The 23,653-nt window shown below is 38.3% G+C and overlaps 1 protein-coding gene across 2 annotated transcripts in view; it reads right to left on the bottom strand.

Moving 5' to 3' along the window:
• Positions 1-729: 729 nt before the first annotated feature.
• top2a (DNA topoisomerase II alpha) overlaps positions 730-23,653 on the bottom strand; it is a 34,715-nt gene continuing 11,791 nt past the window's right edge. The window contains exons 9-35 of one of the 2 annotated variants that reach the window (XM_067429850.1): positions 22,087-22,188; positions 21,873-22,010; positions 20,155-20,293; positions 19,930-20,087; positions 19,279-19,404; positions 19,086-19,196; positions 18,880-18,985; positions 15,851-15,960; positions 15,631-15,723; positions 15,416-15,530; positions 14,830-14,951; positions 14,372-14,520; positions 13,904-14,135; positions 13,640-13,774; positions 10,783-10,983; positions 10,490-10,685; positions 8,474-8,565; positions 8,238-8,381; positions 8,076-8,159; positions 7,713-7,904; positions 7,275-7,398; positions 5,190-5,333; positions 3,584-3,749; positions 3,431-3,498; positions 3,217-3,333; positions 2,830-3,071; positions 730-1,168 (exon numbers count right to left, since the gene is read on the bottom strand). In XM_067429850.1, the coding sequence (XP_067285951.1) occupies positions 1,031-1,168; positions 2,830-3,071; positions 3,217-3,333; positions 3,431-3,498; positions 3,584-3,749; positions 5,190-5,333; positions 7,275-7,398; positions 7,713-7,904; positions 8,076-8,159; positions 8,238-8,381; positions 8,474-8,565; positions 10,490-10,685; positions 10,783-10,983; positions 13,640-13,774; positions 13,904-14,135; positions 14,372-14,520; positions 14,830-14,951; positions 15,416-15,530; positions 15,631-15,723; positions 15,851-15,960; positions 18,880-18,985; positions 19,086-19,196; positions 19,279-19,404; positions 19,930-20,087; positions 20,155-20,293; positions 21,873-22,010; positions 22,087-22,188 (3,744 nt within the window). In that variant the 3' untranslated portion in view covers positions 730-1,030. Of the gene's footprint in view, positions 1,169-2,829; positions 3,072-3,216; positions 3,334-3,430; positions 3,499-3,583; positions 3,750-5,189; positions 5,343-7,274; positions 7,399-7,712; positions 7,905-8,075; positions 8,160-8,237; positions 8,382-8,473; positions 8,566-10,489; positions 10,686-10,782; positions 10,984-13,639; positions 13,775-13,903; positions 14,136-14,371; positions 14,521-14,829; positions 14,952-15,415; positions 15,531-15,630; positions 15,724-15,850; positions 15,961-18,879; positions 18,986-19,085; positions 19,197-19,278; positions 19,405-19,929; positions 20,088-20,154; positions 20,294-21,872; positions 22,011-22,086; positions 22,189-23,653 lie in introns of both variants that reach the window. The other variant, XM_067429849.1, reaches the window with a different exon arrangement.

The following is a 23,653-nucleotide window of genomic DNA, read 5'->3' as shown; positions in this document are numbered from 1 at the left end:
TCATGAATTGGAATGCGCAAAGTATTGTGGGTGATTCAAGGCCGCGAAGGATGCATCCAAAAAAGAAAAAGAAAAAAAAGGATGACGTTTAAAGGATCCTTCAAATTGAGATGGCCTTCGGCAACATTTGATGACAGGCAGCCGATATTAACCCTTCGTAGGATGCAGCCTTCCATTTAAGAAACAATTTTTTGGCAGGCACGAATCACTAATTTTAAGTACCATACTTAAGAGTATGCGATTTTGGGCCTAGCCTCACTATCAATAAAAATAAATAAAAATGTGATTTTTATGTAGTCATTTTTGATTAGAACAGCTGAAATTGATTAAAGGTCAGCAGTAAAATACACTGGTCATAAAGAAATTAAATACAAAAGTAGAATTATTTAACATTGTTATATTCAGTTTGCATTGCACCATTTTTATTTTTAAAAATACTGAATCTGTTTTAGTGCTGCTTGCATTTAGTCTAAAACCAACCAACATGTTCACAGCACACACACCTCTGCACTTGCTCCCCATTTCTCTCAACATGCAGTCAATAAATAGAAAAGCAAAGTACTTATTTGGAAAAGTAACTACATTTGTCGTAAATTTAAATATATTCGGATTGCTTTTTTCAAGTAACTAAAGTAATGCATGAAGTCATGAGACGAGTTATGTTCAACACCGGTTGCAGGAAACAGGAACAAGTCGATAGCCTTCTCAAAAACCAGTCAAACAAATCTCAAAGATTTCTGAAACATTTATTACAAGCTTTGAATAGAAAAGAGAACATATAAAATATTTACAAGACAAGACAACATGTATAAAAAGCAACACTGAACAAGGTGAGAAACTAAGAAACCAAGTCAAATATTTGTGGCCAGTTCTGTCAGTCTCTCTAAAAAAAGCCAAGATAAAACCGGCTTTCTGCATTACAGTTAAAGCTGAATTATTTTAAGGTTTATTTTCTTCTTTTTTATCTCCAAATAAAAACACTAAATCTAACATCTCTGAATATAATTAATACAGGCTTATTTCAGAGCATTTAATAGTCATCAGACTCTGAATCGAGAGCGTAGGTCACAGGTTTGGTGGTGCGGGCAGCGCGGCTCCTGGGAGCTGCAGACGTCCCTGCCTTCTCTTCCAGGTGAAAGCTGTCATCATCATCCCAGCTCTTCGCTTTCTGAAATGGGAAATTAAATAATTAAAATCACAAGCTTATCAATAAATCCTTAGCTACTAAATCATGTATATTGGTTTTAATGCTTGCACTGTGTACTAACAGTTTATTTGCATTTATTATTGATATCATTCGAATATACTCCAGGGTTTCTACCAATACAAAGCCATATGCTAATCGCTGAAGTAACCCTTTAAATGCTTTGTTTTATGATCAAAGTAGGGCTGTAATCTTCCAGTCGATTGTTAGTCAATACGTTCTGGTTCGGCCAAAATTCTGATTGGCCGATTTTTTGTGGCGCTAATTTCATCAGGTGGAAAGCACTAACTGTTAATAGGGGTGTTTTCAGAGCACTCGTTTCACAGGTAAATCGTCTGTCTTCAGAACACCCCCTTTGTTTTCACTTCGTTTGGATTAGCCCAACCCACTGGAGAAGAGAGACAAGACTGAAGTAGGCTACTTTGCTGTATATTATTTGATTAATTGAGAGAGCGTTTTCATAGTCAGACCTATTCTAATATGTCAACGAAGACATCAGCAGTGTGTGGCAGCACTTAAAAAAATAGAAGATGGAGAAAAAAAGATTGAATGCGAATTTTGCAAGCAACAGTTCGCAATGCATATCACAGCTCGACCACAAATATGTCATATCACCGGCAAGCTAATTTGTCTGTGTTAGGTTGTTTGTTTTGAGTAGGCTATATGAACATATCAAAATCGGCATATTTCAATGTTTTAGTGTTATAATCATTTTTTATAATTGGAGGCGCATCATTTTATTTTTTATTTGGAGCCTATTGTGCGATGCCCACTGTTTGTATTAGTTTGGACCCATGCATTATTATTCAGTTATGGACTTAATTTTGTTTCTGCTCGATCTGGCTTGTTTAATAAATATTACTTTTTAATTAAAGTGGACGTGCCTTTAATTTTTAAAAGTATAAACTTTAAGTTAATAGTCTATTGGTGTGTTAGCCGCAAAGCTGAAATGATAGTATCTGTCAGTTATTGTAATATTTGACAAAAACAAATTGTCTACATTATGTTTATGTTGCATATTCCTCAAAATAATTATGAAGAAATGTAAGGCTTTATATGACATAAACGAATGAGTTATAAAAAAATTCACCCCCTCACAGTTGTTATAAAGGTCAAAATTAGCCTTATACGCCAAAAATCACAATTTGTACCAGGCTGTAAACATGTTTTTTTCTGCTGTAAAGTTGAGAATTTTAACATGGGGCTCAATGAGATTCTGCTCCCTTCTGGAGCCTGCCTCTAGAGGACAGTTGAGGGATTGCAGTTTACATTACTTCCGTATTGGCTTCAAGAGAGATCGCCGGAGGTTGCCACTTTGTCAAAAACAATTTAATATACTGCAAAAAGACTACTAGTTTTTTGCGTTTACTTAAAATTAATTTAGGCAGACAAAGCTACAAAATACTGCGCACAGTGCGCAGCTGATTCATTCAAACATTTTATTTCCTAATGTAATTTTTTGTCAAAATTTTTAGGACTTCGGTCGACCAAGATTTTCTTTGGTTGATTACAGCCCTAGATCAACAGCATGTAGTTTTGCTTAAAAATAAATAAAAAAAATCATCATACAGCTGGCTCTTGGAGTTAAAATTCAAATTTTACTCAACAATTAAGTGCTAAACTACCTTTCCAGCAGTGCTTTTGCCCTTGAGGCGAGCCATGAGATTGCCACTGTCAGAGTCCGAGCTGTCTGATTGGTCACTGCTCAGAGCGGTCTTCCTCTTCTTGGCTGGTTTCTTAATTACAGCAGGGGCTGCTCCTTCCGAGTCAGTGGAAGATAGTTTGAGAGCAGTAGGCTTCTTGGTGGCTTTGGGTTTTTTAGGACTTGTCTTGGAGAGCACGTCAAGGATTGAGGGCTGTTTCGTGTCTAGAAAGGTGAAACAATTAGTGATTTAAAACAGTTATTTATACTGATTTTCAGTATGACTAAGCACATACCATTTTATTACTGAGGCCATGTATTTTACTTCGAAGAACAATTGTTCCCTAAAAAAATGACAACATTCTAGTACCTGTTGCTTTCTTCTTTGAAGCAGCACTCGTCTTTTTTGCGGCAGGTTTCTTGGCGGCTCCTTCAGCTGATTTTTTCACAGGTTTAGGAGCTGGCTCTTGGCTGGTCTCAGAAAGAGCTAATTTAACAGTGAACAAACAAACCAACTGTCAGGTGATGTTACAGAAAAGCTAAAGAAGTGATCTGTGATGGGCAGAGAATTGTGCGGTACTTACAGCTGGACTTGCTGCTGGTTTCTGGTTTCTCCGCCTTTGGTTTGCTGGCTTTCGCTGGTGGTTTATTCCTGAAAGGATAAAGGAGTGTTATAAGAGATGTAATGGAGAACAGACAAGATCTGTGAAGCAAAAAGCAAGTCATGACAGTCTTACACAACAGGTGAGGGAAGAGGGGAGCCCATGTCACTGTCAGGTGCACCACTGGGTTCAGGGATGAAGGACTCGTCGTCAGTGACAGCACGCTTCTGTTTACTGCTCTTCGTCCAGTCATCAAACTCATCCTCACTGCTTGACAGACTGTACTTCTTTTCGGCCGCAGCTGCAACAGGGTATATGCAGGAATCCTGATGTTAATTTTAATACCTTTTTAAGACTTTTTTTAAGACCTTCTCAAAATGTTTTGATGACAGAAACAACTAGCCATATCGGCCTAGTTCTACTGGCCTATTTTTATTTACCCGCCACGGTGGCCGGTAGGTGAAGCGAGTTTACCTGCCACAACTCAAAATCACCCGCAATATCCACCCCTAGCGCGCACGCCCCGAGCCGATCTCAGACTGAGCACCCTGTTGTTGTTTTTTAATACTTATAGTGATGAAAATAAATATATACATGAATACATTTTGGAGTCAAACTCTTGACAAAGCTCGAACAAAATGTTACACCTCAAAATCGTTGTGATTAAGACCTTTTAGTACTTTAAGGGTCTTAATTTTCCCCAGACAGATTTATCAACTTTTGAAACTTTTTAAGAGGCAGAGGACACGCTGTGCCAGGACACGCAAAAACGTATTAGCTTTGAGTTCTCAAATTCACTTATCAGTTTCCCATTTACTTTTTCCTTTACACTTTCTTTGAAATAAATGTCAAAACGTGTAGGATCTCTATGATTTGCATACTGGAAGCTCTTTAAATATCACTGGATAATTTATAACCTTGAAAATTCTCCTTCCCTTATTTGGTAAAACATGCAATTAATGTCATTAATGACTCACCCTAATGTCGTTCCACACTCGTAAGACCTCCGTTCATTTTCAGAATAAAGATCTATACTGTCCACATCCAGAAAGAGAATAAAAACATAAAAGTAGTCCATATGTGACATCAGTTAGTTAGTTAGAATCTCTTGAAGCATCGAAAATACAAAAATATAAAAAACTACTAAATAATAACTTTATTTAGCATCGTCTTCTCTTCCGCGTTTGTTTTCAAACCTCAAAAAAAGATTCAAACAGTCATGAATCAGCGTTTTGTTTCATGATTCAGACTGCCAATGTCAAGTGATTTCAGCAGTTTGACACGCAATCTAAATCATGAATCAATCCGCTGATTCATGACCATCTGAATCTTTATTTGAGGTTTGAAAACAAATGCGGAAGAGAAGACAATGCTGAATAAAGTCGTAGTTTTTGATATTTTTGATGTTTTCGATGCTTCAAGAGATTCTAATTAACTAACTGATGTCATATGGACTACTTTGAGGATGGTTTTTATTTCCTTTCTGGACATGGACAGTATAGTGTTCATACACTTAGATACGCTGTCGGACTAAATATAAAATATCTTAAACTGTGTTCCGAAGATGAACGGAGGTCTTACAGGTGTGGAACGACATTAGGGTTCATTAGAATCATTAATGACATAAATTTCATTTTTGGGTGAACTAACCCTTTAAGGGTTAAAATAAAAAGGTATTATGGCATTATTTGACATGAACATTTCTATTTCATCTATAATATGTGTGTAAAAAGACCCTCACCCTTGCGACCTCTCTTTTCTCTTGGAGCCACTTCCTCAGGGATGAACTCCATGTCAGACTTGGACTCTTCCTCCTCAGAAGACCAGGGGTTCTTTTTCTGGACCGGTTTAAAGGTGAGGGTGGTCTGCTTGCCTGACTTTGAGCCTGACACAGCTTAGGAAATATGAGGATCAAAACTCCATGCTTTTACACCAGGACTCCAGACTGCAACACTTTCTTGCCCGTGCGACAATTTTGTTAGAGGTCGCACTGGTGTCACCACCACAATTTCAAATAACAAGAGCTGCCATTTACGTTGCATATAGGGAAAAAACAACAACAAAAAACAAGGACAAATGAAACGGACCCATGCTTCTCATTTGAAGTGTGAGGTTTGGACCATTTATCAGCTAGTACCAATTATAGACACTGCAACAAGAGCTCAGAACAGGTTTACTTGTGGGTCGATCTTTGATCATGTCACACCAAACACTCTCCCAGGATGTCCCAGCACAGTGTAGTAAAGTCGCTGCAGTATTAACATCCCAATTAAAACCAGTGAGAAGCATTCAAATTTTTGCACGCATTGGTAATGCTGCATAAATGGACATTGTGTGATCATATCAGGTGCTGGTGCCACCCTCGGTAGAACTAACTTACTCTCAAATGATAGTCTGGAGCTCTGCACTACACATAAACCCCTGGCAAGTCCCTTCATGGTAAATTCTAACTAAATTCTAAATTGGAAGCGTCTCCAGGCAAAACAGAATAGGAAAAGATGTTTATATATAATTTTGACACGAATACATATTAATAAATTACATCTTCATGTTTGAAAGTGTCGTTTTTTATTATTACAATTAGGCCTATAGCTGCATTTATGTTAAACTAGACAATTATCAATTTTGAAATATTGCTATGTCAATACAGAAAGAAATATTCTGTAGCCTATTTTGCCGGCAATACCATAGATATGTGGTCAATAGGCCACTGCCGACGTTGTCTTTGCTGTATCAGTAGGCTATTTATGTTTAACATTAAGAATAGGGCTTCCCTCCGCATCAATAGCAGCGCCGCGTCAGACATGCTTCTAGTGTGCAAAGGCAGAGAAATCGCCCACACGGCCGCCCTGTTGCTGACACGCAACAGAATCGCCACGCGCATCCGCGGCATGACAGTGAAAACAGTTACATGTAGAGTGCATTACGGACGTCAATATTCCGTTTAAAACCGGAATAGTCCTGGGATGAAACTGTACTCACTTAGAGGATGGATACCCTCGGTCACATCAGCACGATAAGACATTGAACATTTTAAATTTAAAACCGCTTATTATGTAGGTAGCCAATATGCCGATGCTTTCACTTGATGCAAACGTTTGTTTTTGTGATTAAAATACATAAAAGATTACCAAAACATCTGTCTTCCTGTGTGAAGAAATTTGTTTATGTAGCCGTGACAACAAAACGGGTGCATGCGCGCCTGTGTTAAGAGCGCTTGTTCCGTGCGCACCACGTGCCATCCCGCAAGCCTTGCACTTCTGGAAGTCTGAGGAGCCACTCGTGTTGCTACCATAGATATACATAATAAAAAATATACTTATATTAATTACATAATATACTTTAGTATGTATATCTATGGTTGCTACTCTCCAGCGCCGCCATCTTTATTTTGAGTCTGACGAATCGACACGCATATTTTGCGTCGACATGTTATCCCAGCCCTAGTAAATTCATATACATTTGTATGATCTGCTTGCACTGCACAGAGGATTAGTTTTAAGGGTGTACCTTTAAGTTTCAGGTCTTCAGAAATGTATGGTTTCATTACAGTTTGCACCCATATGACATTAGTGTCTGCTAAACATGAAAATCTAGACTTCTGCTTGATGTTTGCAGATGCTTACAATGTCTGTGCTAGGAGTAAAAAAAAAAAAAAAAACTTGAAGCAGAAAAAATGGCATGACCTGTCCAGCATGAACAGCCACTGTTGCTGCACACAATGGTGAGTAGAAGCTTATGTTGCATACTGTTTTCATTTACTGTTAGAGACCCGAAAAGCAGCAGTCTTCCTCCAGTTTCATATAGTACATGTCTGTGTTCTTACTTTTCTCTTTGGCTGGCTCTTTCTTGATCTTTTTAGTGAGTCTAGCAGTCAGTCCAATGTCAGAGCCATCAGCTGCTGCGATTGCTTCATCAAACTCCATCTTCATCACCACACCAGCCTCTTTCTAAAAATACACACAAGTATCCCCTAAGGATCAGCTAAACTTATACATTTCCTGGTTATGAAAAACAATGGAACCCTCTCCAGTCCCACACAAATTAGCATATTAGAATGGTTTCTGAAGGATCGTGTGACTAGAGAAATGATGCTGAAAATTAACCTTTGCCATCAGAGGAATAAATGACTCCTCCTCCACACCCGCCTCCTCTATTTTTATATATTAAACAATGATTCATGGTAATATCACAGTAAATCACAGCATTCTTGAAAATTTATTTTTTAGTGAGTGAGCATTCGAACAAAATTCTGTACACGTACCTTTGCAGCTTTGCCTTTCTTGGCTCCCTCCTTCTTAACGGCCTGGACCTTCATAGTGCTGGTAACGCGGGGGATGACACGGCGGCCTTGCGGGGTGGGCATAGTCTCATTCTTCACCTTCACTTTTGATTTGCTTACTTTACCTTTCACCTGAGGCATAGTCTGTGACTCTTTCTCCTTCTGTTCTACACGCTATAAACAGAGATAACCATTGATGACTTTCAAAATTATGGATTTAGTGATTTGTGAAGGCCAGATGTTTTTGCTTTGTGGGAAGAAAAGCCTACATTAAGTTGTCATTTCATAAGTTTAATTTTAAATAAAGGAGTATCAAACGTAAAATGATATGGTAGCCTCAATTACCTCCAGCTCCTCAGTAAAAGCTGCCAGATCTTCTTTCCATAGATCAGTGGGCTCCTTCACCTTGAGCGTGTTCAACTCGGTCATCTGCAGAACAAGCGTTAACCTTTACTCCACTGCTACACTAAAATCACCAGCTGTTTCCATCCATAGACTCCTAGTCACCTTAGCATCTCTCTGTTTGCACAGCTCATCTTTCTTTTCTTTGGTCAGGTACCACATGGGCATGTTGAGAAGATAGTTATAATCAGGGCCAGAGGTCTCTTCCTCTTTCTCCTCATCATCCTCCCCAGCGTCCTCCTCAGCATCCTACCAAATAGTGAAATTTATACTCATGCAGGTAAGGTCAAAGGAAGAAAACAAAAGAACTCCGGTTGACACCAGGCTGTTGTGATGCGTACCTTCTCCTGAGCCTCTTTCCATGCCTTAACAGGGTCGGAGTCGTAGCCCATCTGTTGAAGCATGCGGATCAGCTCCTTCTTAGGTTTGTTTTCTAAAAATAGTATAGATGAGAAGCATTATGGTGGAGAGAAAAAAGATTAAAACATGAAATCGCGATTCTACTTTCTTCTGATTTGATCCGAATCAGCAGAAAGTCGATATTCTGAAGTGTAGCATTTCTTAAACTATGGAGTACTGTGGAGTACACACAGAGTAATTAAGATCAAACAGGGCTGAGCGGACCCGAGCGGTTTCATGAAGATCTTAATTTGTGTTTGGAAGTTAAACGAAAAACAACATGATGGTGAGTAAATGATGACTGAGTTTACATTTGTAAATGCGTTTAGGTGAATTATACTTTATAAATAGGAATACCACAGGAAGTTGAGCCTTTGATAAAACAACTAATGCGAATTACATGGTTTACATCAACGATACAGAGTCATATTTATATTACGATATATTGTTTAACGGTATATCGTTACACCTAGTGTTGCACGATATACCGGTACTAGAAAAGTATTGCGATACCCTGCTATTACAAACGGTACGATATGGATTTTTATTAGTACCGGTACTTTAAGGAGGACAGCGCTAATACGAGCTGTATTTTTTAATTTGCGTGGATGTGTGACAGCAGGTGTCAGGACGTGTGCGAGCTCTGCTTCCACCGTTCACTAAACATTGGAAGTAGAAGAGTTAAATATATACGCGCAGCGCATGAAAAACAAAGCAACAGAAATATGAGCGCATGAGAAGAAAAAGCGCGGCGCGGGACGTGCTTGCACTATTGGACTTTGACCTGAACCGTGCACGTACGCCTTTCAGAAAACAAACATGCGATCGCCATTCAGTTCTTTTGCGGATTATTATTTGGGTTTTAATGGGCAAACATATTTAAAAATGCACGATCTGGCGAGTATTCAGGTAAACACAGTCGGATATGTCTTTAGTGATCGTGTAGCTTACAACTGAGGTAATAAGAGCCGTGCAGGTCTTAAACCAGACCTAATATTCTGTGTGATTAATGTTAAGCAAACAATGAAAAATAGAAAACCACCACATGCTTGGCCAAATAAATAAAATATATTTATTAAGAATCAGTGTATAGTTAAATTATAGAGTGGAGACTAAGTAAGCAGTTTTATATTTGATTATTTAATTTCTTTCTTGACTTGCCTACTGTTAAACAGACCTAATGAAGCTGGAAAAAAAAAAAAATCACTGTTTTTGTCATATTGTTTGTAATTACATTTTTTTGCTTATTTTTAAAAAAAGATACAATTAAAAATATTATAATTATAAGATTACATTTAAAAAATATTAAATTACTCATATCATAAAATAAGGTTTTGGTCAACCCAACCTGTTGAGAAGTTCACGCATGTAGTTATTATAGCAATAAGAGGAGGGAATGGTCAAAAACCAGGGCAGGAACATGCTGGCCAAGTAAATTTTTTGTAAAAATAAAAAATACGTTCTGTTGTCATATCTGTTTTTTTGTTTGTTTTTTACCGTGGTATCGATTTAGTATTGGTATCGAGGTATTTTAGTATGCCATCGTATCGAAGTCATAATTTTGGTATCGTGACAACACTAGTTACACCCCTAGTAAAAAGTTCTCAAGTAAATGGTCAGTAATAAAATAAGAATATGGATCTGTGGTTTGTCCAATGATAACAGTCACTGTGTCTGTTAGACTTGAGAAAATTGATCATTTTGTAATTTGACCAAAAATATTTAAGCCATTGAATGTTTTACCCATCAAAATCTGAATTTAAGACTGTAAGACTTTAAGGAAAACCTTATTTAAGACATTAAGGACCCACTGACACCATGAAAAATAGACAGCACAAAAAAAAAAAGTTTCAAATTTCTGCATCTATGCTTCTGGATCCACACCGTGTTTTAATACGTGCTGCTTTTGTGTGTGGTGTGAAAGCAATGATAAAAAGGGAAAACAAAGCATGTCTCACCAATGACCAGCGTGCCCTGAATCTTCTCCAGAATGAATCGGGCCTGGTTGGAGAGTCTGGCACTTTCAGCTCCCAGCATTCCTAGCAGCCACTCTTTCCTGAGGACGTAATACTTCATTCTAAGCTCAAAGAAATCCTTCAAGATGTCCTGAACAGAATCGTACTTCTTCAGACTGCCCACATGATCAAATAACACCTGCATGAGGAGGAGATGGACAACAGAAGATGATTTCAGGATTAGGCGACAAACTAACAGATGTTGCGAGGTGTAAAATGTGGTGCGTGTTGTTCACCATGGAGTTACAGGTGAGCAGGTTCTGTAGCTTGAAGACTTTGTGAAGTCCGGCTGCCTCTGCCTCTCTCAGACGCTCTTCTGTCATCTTAATAACAAAACGCACTGTGGTGTCCGTATGATACTCCTTATAGTCCGTGATCAGAGGAGGAACCTTCTCTGAGCCGTTCAGCATCACCTCCAACACATTCTCCTTATAGGCCTGAAAGAATTTGAATTATAAATCATTTATTCAAAAAGAAAAAGTTGCCAATTTTAGTTGGTAAACTGACTGGCATCATTGTCACATATGAGAGGTTAAACATTGTTAAATTTAAAAAAAAAAAAATATCTTAAAACATCCTGGGTGTATATGACATTCTTTTAGATGAAGAAAATATAAAATCGAGTTTAACTCACAGAACACTATAGTTGAGTTTAAAAAAAAGTCCTGGCTAATCCAAACTTTGTAAAGATTGTTGCTCTGTTTTTGAAGTCCATAAAATGCACCTGTCCATCAAATAACATGCTCCACGCGGCTCCGGGAGGTTCATAAATACCTTCTAAAGTGAATAGATGCGTTTGTGTAAGAAAAATATCCATATTTAAAACTTAATAAAGTAACGTTTCGGCGATCGCCTTCCGTATTCAGCTTATGGAAAGTGTTGAAAGTGCCTCAGCAGTTTAAAGGCTTACGCTACCAAGTACGCTTGTCAGACGCCATGTATGCATCTTTAACTCCGAGAAGGCACTTCCAACACTTTTCCGCAGAAGGTGATCGGCCGGAACTTTACATTCAAATTTTAAATATGGATATTTTTCTTACACAAATAACTTTAGATTATTTACCCCAGTTTGTGCTTGTTATTAGACTTGGTAATGCGTGTCAAGTTTATTTAAATAGAGCATTTCACACAATGGCGCTTTGCTAAACTTTCGTTTTCTCTGGCAGTGCATAAGTACAGTTACTTATCAAACATAGCCTAAATGTTACTTATCAAACATAGCCTACATGTCTTGACCCTGTGGAAGATAAAATTCGCTCTTCAGAACTTTTACACTTTGCAACATAAGGAGAAAACATGAAGATAAAAATATTCGAAAAGGTTTCCATCCAGCTCGTGCCTTACATTCATCTCAAAGTGCAAAGCAGGCATGACGACATCTTTGAGGGGAAATGGGCTATAAAACAAATCTTTTAACTAATATTTACTTTTCTTATTCTTTAGGTTACCATTATCTACTGATAATGCTTATAAAATGGAGGTTTAAGCATTTAATATATTTCAAAATGTAGTATGTATATATGTATAAAAACTATAGAAGAGGACTGTCATACTCGACTAGACTCGCAATGGTTGGAGCGCAACCATCGTGATGCCGATTGTCCATCGGCACAAGCCAGGCGAACACCACACGCCTCAAGTGATTAAGGGTGCCTTCACATCTCTAGTTCGGTTCATTTGGTCCAAACCAAGGGCAAACAATTAATTATACATTGTTGTTCAGCTTTTTGGTTCCTTTTCACACCACACCGATTGCTTTGGTTCGAACCAGTTGAAACGAACCAAAACGCAGGCACGTGACAACATCCAGATCACTCACTGGCCATGGCGTTTTTCCAAAACTGCTTTTCGATTGGTTAGAATTTACATGTGGAAAAATTCCAACAGAAGAGAAAAAGCCAGCAAACTATAATAACACTATGGAGAGACGACTGCGCGGGCTAGTTTTGTCCCTGGCCATAATCTACTACATTGTGTTTAACACAGTATGCAAACAATACATTTCTATAATGAAGCGTGGATGCGACTTGAAAACAACATTCTAATGCACTGCGAACGGCGAGCGCACATCGCTCATCACTTCAAGTGGAGATGTGCATAAATTATTCTTAACTCTGACCTACTTATCTTCCGAAAATATTGCCAAAGATCTATCAGGTAATATCATGCACATAACGTGTTCACATAAGCTGGTTTAGTCCAAAAAAGATCAGTACTTTTGCAGTTGGTTCTGTTCGAGGTCGGATCACATTCTCACCACAAACGAACTGCTCCAGTTTCAAAAGCGTACCGAAACCTCCTTGGTTTGTTTGATCCGCTTTTGGTGCGCACCCGAGTGCGATTGCTGCTTTCACACCTGACCAAACGAACCGCACCAAAGAGGGAAACAAACTCTAGTACGATTCAACTGTACTAAATGAGAGGTGTGAAAGCACCCTTAAAGCAACACTATGTAACTTACTAGTGTCTTGGGGAAGGAACTTTGTAGTCGGAGCTACTTCTCTGTTTATGTCTATGACGAGTCCCGCAGGTACTGTGCTACTCTGCAGTGGTGGCGACCCAACGGGTTTAAAATAGTCAGAATATAAATACTTATAAGTGAACCACAGTGAATCAGGACAAGACGAGCACAGTTTAGAAAATGGATTCATATAGTTACAGTATTTGTACAGTTATACTAAATGTATTTCGGCTACTGTTTTTCATACAAATACCACAGAAACCATATCATTAGATTTTACAAAAGTGCTATATGCATGTTTTAACTGATCTAAATGTATGATACCATGTAGACTAGCAAGGCTTAAATAAAAAAATTAAAAACTGTAAAACATGAAAATTATACAATTCAGGACAATGCACCATAATGTGAATGTAACCATGACGCGATATAACCCAAACTTTATATCGGTTGCCAAATTTCAACTAGTTTGTATCAACCTATATATTTATAGGTACAATTTATTTATACAACCAATACTTACCACATAGCAAATGAGTAAATACTAATAATAAAGCATGTATAAGATTTGATACAGCTTTAAAGCATACAGTCATAGTCCTAAAGCAACTAATAGAACAGACTTCACACACCTGTGTCCAGGTTTTAATTGGCAGCTCAGTTATCTCAATGGTGGTGGAGTCAATGATGGCCACTTCTCCATTGTTAACATACTGATTCTTTGCCAGTTCTTCAATTGATCCTTTGAACCCCTTATAGCTGGGCAGCTATATGTAAAAGTAGTGGGCATAAGAGTATAAAGTTAATCAACACTGGTTTGGAACAAAAATAATCACTATAAAAAAAAAAAAAATCTAATCCATTTATGGTGGTAATACAATTTTAAAGTATTTTACCATGGGAAGTGGCTCTTCTCCATTGAGCAGGCGGTGAATATTGTTGATGATCTCGCGCAGATCATAATTGGGAATGCGGCTGGCCCATCCTGTGCCAATGCCCTCACCGCCATTAGCCAGCACCAGAGGGATGATGGGAATGTACCACTCTGGCTCCACTCGCAAATTGTCATCGTAGTTGTACTTCAACAGGTTATCATCCACAGCAGGGAACAGTAGACGAGCAAGCGGACTGAGAAAAGATATTTACTTTACTAGCAATGCAATTTTAATTTGTTAGCAATAGCATTTTACAAATATATCATATTTAATGCCAAATGTGAGCCAAAATGTACAGAATAAATTGGGCATACTAAAAAAGGGCTCCATAGATTGCATAACTATAACGGCCCAAAATAGCAGCTGCCCATTCAGTCCGTTGACAGCACACTGGGTTCTGGTATAGAGCCATTATCACTGTCTGTGTACCTGAGCATGGTAAAGATGTATCTGGGGCTGGCAGAGTCTTTGCCTCCATGCAGACGTGTGCCAAATTGACCTTGAGGCTGAAGCAGGTTCAAATTATTACTGCCCACAAAGTTCTGAGCAAGACCCACAATGGTCATCATCAGAGAGATCTGAGGAAGAGGAAAAGGAAAATAACTTGAGGCCATGACAACTTAATCAATGAATATTTTTCTAGGCAAATTAACTTTTGGTTACATACTGACAGAATTCCTATGGACTTTTGGCTCACATGAAAGTTACATGGTTAATTGGCTTCACATTGTCATGACATCAGTTTAATATAACATTGTTTGTTGTTTCAGAGTCGACATATTCTTCTAAATGTGTATTTTCAGATTTAGTATGGTTTAGTGTCTTGCTCAAAAACAATGAAGTTCATACAGATTGCATCAAGTGAGCTGAACGAAACAAGTCCTCACCTCTCCATGGTGGTACGCGGACATCTCAGCCACTGATCCAGCCAACTGAGCCACTTTCACCTCTCTCTTATCATTCCTCTTAAAACAGCAGAAAATCACTTTCCTCTGACCTGGTTTCAGCCCTGAAACAAACACACATTTCTTCTCTAAATTTGGTAAATAGTAATGATATTCTCTGAATCCTATACAGGGTTCCTGTAGGCTTTTGAAAACTGAAAAAAACATCCTAGGTGTATATTGAAAAAAATTGAAAACTTTAATACCATTTTAAAAGACCTTTCCAAAAACATTTAAGACCTGCACATCACTTCCATCTAAAATCTAGTCTAGTAGTTTTCACTTATGCTACATCTACACATGTCTGAAAAAGTAAATCAATTTAGTAGGCTGAAAAATACAAAACAATTCTCAACTTAAAATATTTAAGTGATCGTGCTGCCTTAATTTTAAGTTTGCTCAACTTGAAATCTGAAGTTGCACTAAGGCAGTACAAACACGAGCTAGACAATTATCTTTGCAAAAAAAAAAAAAAGGCTAACCGATGGAATAGCATTTGCAATGAAATGACTGTAATACTGCTACACACCATCCACCAAGCAGGGGATAGATCTCTCATTGTCAGAGTTGGAAAATAGCACAAGCTCTTTATTAATGAAGTCATGGTAGGAGAGGGACTTGGTTTCCTGTCCGTACAGATACTCCTGCAGAAACAGAAATAAGTTCAGGCTTTCTAGTGGCACAAACTTCCAACAATTAAAAGATTAAAAAGCATCTCAATATTTATTTTCAGGTTTGTGGCACCTCAGGCAGATTGTGTTCTCGGCGTTGACGCCTGTTGATCATGAAGCTGGTCAGCCACTCCTTCCTCTCATCTACCATCTTCTTACTAAAGGCCTGCAAATGGACACAAACATCATCTTCAGGAAGTTTCACTTTAAAGCCCTTTTTAAGAGGTCATTGTGGCACTATGTTTTGACTAAAAGCAAAAATCAGCAATGTACTATAAAGGAAAAATGGTTACCAGGGTGATAGCCTCATCATCGGCTGGCCCGGAGTACTTAAAGGGGATTCGATGTCTCGTCATATCCGAAAAATACTCCTTGGCCTCCTTAGATGTGCTGGTACCCAAACCTGGAGAGAGGCAAATAGAAAACTACATGAGACATTTACAAACGAGTCACGACCCATGCACATTATAGAACCATAGTGTTATTGTAAACATAAGGGGTGGGTGATAGACAAATCTTATTTCACAAGAAATTATCTCACTAAAAATATATAATCCAGATATAGTATTATGTATATATTAGAGATGCAACAATACAGTTAGTCCACGGTTCAAAACACCTTGGTTTTTAACCACGGTTTTCGGTTCGGTTCTGATATCTTGTTACATCAGTTTTTTGGTAAAGATATACACTGGCAGCTCAGAGCTGTACAGCAACATTTAAGTGTGAAATTGAATGAATAAAAGTAAAAATAAAACACTACAAGGTAGGGCTGGGCGATAAATCGATTTTATGGATTAATTCGAGTTTGTAGTTTCATGTCGATTTTTGTGAATGAAAATCGTTTTTTTTCTTTAAAATCCGCCGACGCTCCCTCTGGGCTCCCGTAATGGCTCAACCCTCCCCCGCGCGTTTGCCACAGAGATACACAAACAACAAGGATAGCGTCTAACAAGTGTCATTGGTTCAGTATTTTACAGAACTATTAACAATACCCCACTGCAAAGTGTGTTTGAAGTCTGAACGGAGATGCGCTTATTTGAGCTGCGCGGACAATGAACGCAGCGCGAGCTCATACACGGGCAGATCTCGTGACAGACACGATACACAGCGCTGGAGATCCAGTGAGAGAGCGTTTAAATTCACCACAGAGTTAATAACATCGCTACTGTGATCTAGTGGAAGCGTTCGGCGCAGAATTCTGTTATAAACCACAGATATTAGATCAAACAGAGCTGACGTGGAGACAACATGAGCAAAGGTCAGGGGTTTCAGTCACAAATCACCAACATTCACCATGATTTACTGTAGTAAAACCACATGGATTTAATGTTGTTGTCAATATTTATCTCAGGATTCGTACAACCTTTTGAGATTGAAATTCAAGCACTTTCCAATGGTTTCATACACTTATTTGTACACGTACTGCACTTATTTCCAGCACTTCAAAGCTTGAATGATCCAAAATATGCTATTTTTAATGTGATGGTTTGTAAAACTAAAAGTGTAAAGGGGTCTTGTGAAAGAAATCGTATTTTAGTTAATTTTTTTTAATGTTTAATCCATTTTGTGGCAAACAAGCATTTTTTATTAAAAAAAGATATGCAGTGCCCACCACTATAACCACTATAAATACGAAGTCACCAAGTCTCATGAAAAACTAAATTACACAGAAAGCAAGTAAAGAGCTCATTTTAAAATAACTGAAGCTATCGGTCAGTTCAGTGTGAGAATATTGAAGAACAATGGTAATCTATATTTATTAATATCATTAGCATATTATTAAATAGCATAATTTCAATTTTCCCTATACTTTTTTTGCACATTACCAGGGGCGTGGGACTGGGGGGATAAAGGGTCCCGAGGCAGGGGGGGGGGGCCTTAGAAGTCAGTTTTCTATACATACACATACATGGTACGGGGGCCCAGCAAGATGGTTTGTACCCAGGGCCCAAAATTTGGTGCTACGCCCCTGCACATTACTGTTAATAAAAGTTAATTTGATCTGCATATCAATTAATAAACCTTTGATATGTATACTGTATATTGCAAAAGATATGGTGCCCATTTATACAGTGGAATGGTCTGGGTTATTCACATGCTGAAAGTTTGGCACCCCAGGTAGGCACTCTACCAAGCCGCAAATATTTTACCCAAACAAAATAAAGTTAAAACTTGTTTTGAACAATTTCTTTGTCATGCAGATTGATTTTAAGTAGGAGAAAGAAAAAAAAAAAAAAAAAAAAGATTAAAATCGTAATTCGAATTTTTTGGCAAAAAATCGGGGATTTTTTTTGGGGGCCATATCGCCCAGCCCTACTACAAGGACTTCACTATAAAATATACATTGATTCTTAGCTACTGCATTAGTTTTTCAGTCGAGCAGCGAATGATTTTCTGTCTTGTATTAACATTAAAGGGATAGTTCACTCAAATATGAAAACGGTCATCGAGAAATTAATACAGGTTTGGAACAATATTAGAGTAAGTAAATTACAATTTTAGAGGTGAACTGTCCCTTTAAGGACAGCGTGCTCACTAGGTTGTGCTGTTGTCAGTTTAAGGCCTGTGTGCATTTAATATACAGACACACGCCAATTTTACTTTCACTTTAGACATAACCAGCTGTGTTTATATATGTTAACCTTGTGTGCAAAGTAAGACTACTTAATTCAGTAATCGTGTTTGACAGGCGTTTAGTGGATGCACTCGGAAAAGCGCATGTTAAATCAGTGCATAAACACGCAAATGAAATGTTTAACTGGCAAGGCTTTAAAACACATGCAAATAATAATAAAAAACTTTTTAGATTGTGAATAACTATAGTGTTCCGTGAGTATAACTACCACTAACATGTGATGTGAATGTATGTCGGGTTGTTCAGTATATTAGGATGAAGGCAAATTATCGAATTTGAAGAAAAATAATTAGTTAAATGCAAAACCGAAAAGAAAAAAAATTCACAAGTGCATATTGAACCGTGAATACCATACCAAACGGTACGTACTTACACGCACACACTGTTATAAAAGTAAAGTAAACTACAAATAACAACATACAATAGAACAAAAGTGTCAGTTTTTAGAGTAGTTCTGTGCTACAGATATATTTGGATACAGCAATATAAACAATATAGGAAAATCTCTAACGATTAACACTTTATATTGTCGCCACAATATATATGGTCATACCACCCAGCCCTAGTAAACACCCAGTGCTCTGATGACCCAGTCTGTGATCCCTTCACTTGTACAGAGATAAGCACTGAGTAAAAACATTGCTTACGTTTGCCAGTGGACTACCACAGGTGTTTGAGACAAACCTTTGTAGTATTTGATCTTCCAAGATTTGATGTTACTTTGTTTCTCCTTCCACTCTGTGAACTCTGGGATACTGTAGAAAGAAAGCTCCTGCTTCTGTTTGGACGCCTAGAAAGTGACAACCAAACAGTCAAAAAGACGTTACGTCCAAAAAAAAAAAAAAAAAAAAAAAAAACTATGCACTGATGACAGAGCAGTTTGCATCTACCTTGATGATAGGGGTGATGAACTCTTCGAGAAAGTTGTGGTGCAGCAGTGACGGCCAGTTATGATGGATGAAGTTGATGAGAAGACCTTTAATGTGAGATCCATCTTGATCCTGCAGAAATCAGCCAACATTACAGACAACAAACTACAACTGTCCCATATCCATTAACAGACACACAGTAGTCAAGTCTGACCTGATCTGTCATGATCATGAGCTTGCCATAGCGTAGGCTTTTGAGTGATTCCGAGTCACTATAATTCTTCTTGTACTGCAGACCCAGGATCTTTATGATGTTGTTGATCTCAGCATTCTCCATGATCTACAAAAAAAGAAAAGAAAACGTGTTAATGAATGACACATAGAACTACTGTACCTAAACTACATCTGAAACAAACGCACACACAAAAAAAACATTTCAACCCCCTTTGACTTTTGCGTGAAGAATATGGGCACTATTTTAACAATCTGAGCACATAGCACAGGTGCACTTAGGGTGTATCCGAATCCACTTTTGGTAGTTTAATGACTGGTGTAAGATAGGGTCCTATATCTTTTTTCTGTATTAAGTAAACAGGGATCTGGTCACCATTCGCTTGCATTATTTGGAAGAGAGAAAATTCTAAAGGCCAAAATGTTAGTTTCTCAGTTTCTTCATGTAGTTTAATTAGCCTGGTAATCTAACATACACTACATAAGTGTCATAATCATATATATACACATCTATACATGGAAAAAACCTTTAGTTAATAGACAAGAAATTAAATAAAATTGTGGGGTCTGTCAATGAAGTTATCCAAGCAGTTAATAAATGCCTACGGTGTAGTTTTTACATTTATTTACTGACCTGTTTGTGTGATGCCTCTCGCACGTTGAGGATTTTACCACGCAGAGGGAAGACACCATAACGATCACGTCCCACCACACCCAGACCTGACACGGCCAGAGTTTTGGCCGAGTCTCCTTCAGTAAGGATCAGAGTGCAGCTAGTAGAGTTCTTTCCACCTGAAACAAAAAACCTTCTGAAATGAAATGTCCTAACATTTTAAGAGCACAACAAACCTCTTGTTACCTGCATCGTTGGCGTCATCCAGCTTGGGTACTCCTTTAATCTTGGTGTGTTTGACAGCAGAGCATTTCTTATTGAGCTGAGCCTGGGCTTTAAACTTCACCCAGTTCATAATACTCTCCACAATTCCACAGCTGTTGGCCTACAGGTAAGACACAGAGAAGAATTCACTCAGGGGTTTTACAGCCAGGGTTCAACACATTTACACCAATACATTTCCATAACTTGAGGCAAAATTCTTGACCTAATGTTACATGAAAGTCTACATATACATTTAAAATAGGAATAAATATCCATAATCCAATTTATCATAGTATATCTTAAAGAACATATTGCAGGTAAAAAAAAAATGTTTTTGATGAATATATAACCTTGTATGAAAATGCCATATGAAAAGGTAATGCGAGATGTAAAAAGTTAAGACACAGGAGCACAAATTTAGTAGATAAAGTGGCCATAAACTATCCATTTAAAGGCCCATTCACACTGGACACGATTTCTTTATTACATTTTAAATAAATAAAATGTATTTATTCTAAATTTGCAAATCTCGAACGTCAAGCCAACTTTATGCCAGTCATATCAGGTGCGCTATGGTTCTGCTGTGTTTGTTTTAAACTATTGTCGCTGCTGAAATAGGCTAAAACAAAAACATTAAACCGTATGCTGAATGAATCTCCTGCACATCGCATGTTCATTTCTGCTTTGAGTGCAGCTTTCATTGAGTGAGAGCGCGCTCTGAACAAAACTGGCTAATCTGAACGCATATGATTATTCGACATTGCATTCATAAACTCTAAACTATCACACGTGTTTCTATTACGCGCAACGCTGTTATAACAGATGGCTTTTGAGAAGCCTATAATAGGTAGGTGCCTATAGCAACACCGATGTGAGTGACTAAATACACCAATAACAGCAGGTGTTATGTCAAGCCCTGATTATTATTCCTTAAATGTCACCCTAGTCGTATCTGAATGTGTTCGTTCGTCTTTGGCTCAAGCTTCACGTTATTATTTCTCAGACGTAGGTTTGGTCAAAGTCCACTTGCCTTGCGTTCACAAGTCTTCACAGATTTGAAGTGTTCCACTATTACAGCGGCTTTATTCTGGCATGTTCTGCTGCATACAGGGTGACCAGAGCATCTTCGATTCATTTTCCCTCAGGACTTTTGTAAAAGCCAAAATATGGCCACACCTCAGATTTTAAAAGGCTGGAAAATCTCTCGGTGCTGTCACTGCATTCTGTCATTTCTTCTCATTCAGAAAACAGTGTTGCGTCACGTGCTGCACACGCCTGCAGCAGATTGGATAGGATTTACCGCGAGTTTTCAAAATTGTGATAATCACTGACGGTTTGAATGATAACTACATTTTAAATGATATTACTAACGGTCAGTACATTTTATCATGGTTTATCGTGAAACCGGTAATCATTTCATCCCCAGGCAGCACTTACTTGGTGCCAAAGTATCGTTACCTTTGACAACGCGATTACTTGCAAAGCAGTTTAGCCTGAAAAAATGCTGGTATAGCACTATGACATGCCATAAATTTGATAGAAAATTAATCTCTATTGATCATTGCAGCAATACTTGTTGACGCCAAATGTTGGAGAGGAGCATTATATGCAGACTGCAAGCACTTAAATTATCTCATGATAATATTCAGCATGGTTCAGGATTGATTGGAAATGAAAGATTAAAGTGTCACATTTCTCACCTGTTTCATGAACTTTTCACTCAGAGGGCAGGTGGAACCGAAACTCTTCTGCTGTAAAGTCATGTTCTCTTTGGTCTGAGAGTCAAAGCTGGGGTTCTCAATCAGACAGTTCACAAACAACCACATGTGATTCTTCACCTGCACACAAAATTCAACCACAGTTCAACCAGAGAGCCATAAGACAGTTTAAGGTTCTTTGATAATCTGGACGTACCTGGAAAGGTTTGACAGCAACTCCAGCCTTGTTCTTCTTTTTCACCACTTCAATCAGTTTGGAAACAATCTGATCTGAAACGTAGTCTGCGTGTCTGCCACCCTGAAACACAATGCCGTATTAAAAGCCCTTCCCTCTGACAATTTAAAGTATCCGAGACATATTAAAGAGGGTAATTATGTCCATGTGTTTACAGGTTAACTTTAAATGGGGTTTTATGTCACCCTTATGAAAAATTGCTACTACATCAAAAACAACTGATAACATTCTTACTTTAAACCTGCAATGCTGTTAAAGTCAGAAAGTAGGATTTTAGGGCAGGCCTCCAAATAATTGACTAAATTTTAAAATCAATGAGACTTAAGCCCCGTTTCCACCAAAATTACCCGGAACAATTTGTACCAGGAACTTTTTTACAGGAACTTCTCCCCCCCAGACCTGCAGCTGTCTGCGTTTCGACCGCGATAAAGTTCCGAGAAGATTAGGCAAATTAGTCCGGTGATGTAGGACTGCACGCGACTGCTCCTCCAAATCAGTGAAGGACATGTAATCATTTTTAAGTGTACCGATTGAAAGGACTGTTTACATGAGACGTTATCTAAACCGATCTGATGTTTACATGTGATGACTTTCAATCGCAATCATTTTGTCACATGCAGTTTGTCTGCCGCATCAAAAATGTCGCCGCTGTTTTCTCCAGCAGCTGAATGTGTATACTGTAGCCATAGCAACTCTTAACGGCCACCAGGACTAATACAGTATTATTTATATCTATTTGCTGTAAAGTGTAATAATCATCCCAGAGAAAAAAATCTTCTGTCAGGCGCAGTTAAAGTAAAAACTGCCCGGGGCAATATACGTTGTGTCATTACTCCAACATTATCTTCATAACTCACGAAATAAAAAGTTTACCCCTCAGAAAAATTTACTTTCCTCTCTTGTCAACATGAGCGCGGCGCGCGCCGTGACGCCGTCACGTCATGTAAGGACACACACTTAAAAGTAATCGGTCAGGTCGTTTACATGGTGAAAAAAAATTAATAACGAGTATGGAAGAGATTCAAGCTGTGCTGCTTTTGCTGGTTATGTATAGGTTTACGAGGTAATTAACAACGACAGAAAAGAGCACTAATATGCAGATTCAGCAGCATGCAGCATATTCAGAAAGCTTGTAAAGCTAGATTTAAAATGACAATATATTATTATCAGCTATTACGGACATTGAACGTGAGATGGCTGAGACGACCGCGCGCCACCAGACAGAGATATTTATTGAACGCAAAAGACTTTTAAAATGCCTGTTGAACTTAAAAATGCTGCGTGAGCTCAACCAATCAGCATGTTCAGCGCCCAAGTCCCGCCCTCGAAAGTTCCTGAACTTTGAAAAAGTACTACCTCGCGAGCAGGGCCGTTTGGAGGGGGAAATATTTACCCGGAACTTCATTTATACCCTGGTTCCTGCGGTCTAAACACACGAAGTACCACCCAAAGTTCCTAGTTCCTGGGTAAAGTTCCTGTGGTGGAAACGGGGCTTTAGTCAACCAAATATTAATTAGCCATTTAGATG

The sequence above is a fragment of the Pseudorasbora parva genome, chromosome 21 (genome assembly GCF_024679245.1).
Source record: "Pseudorasbora parva isolate DD20220531a chromosome 21, ASM2467924v1, whole genome shotgun sequence".
NCBI lineage: Eukaryota > Metazoa > Chordata > Actinopteri > Cypriniformes > Gobionidae > Pseudorasbora > Pseudorasbora parva.
This window is presented reverse-complemented; position numbering and strand designations above follow the sequence as displayed.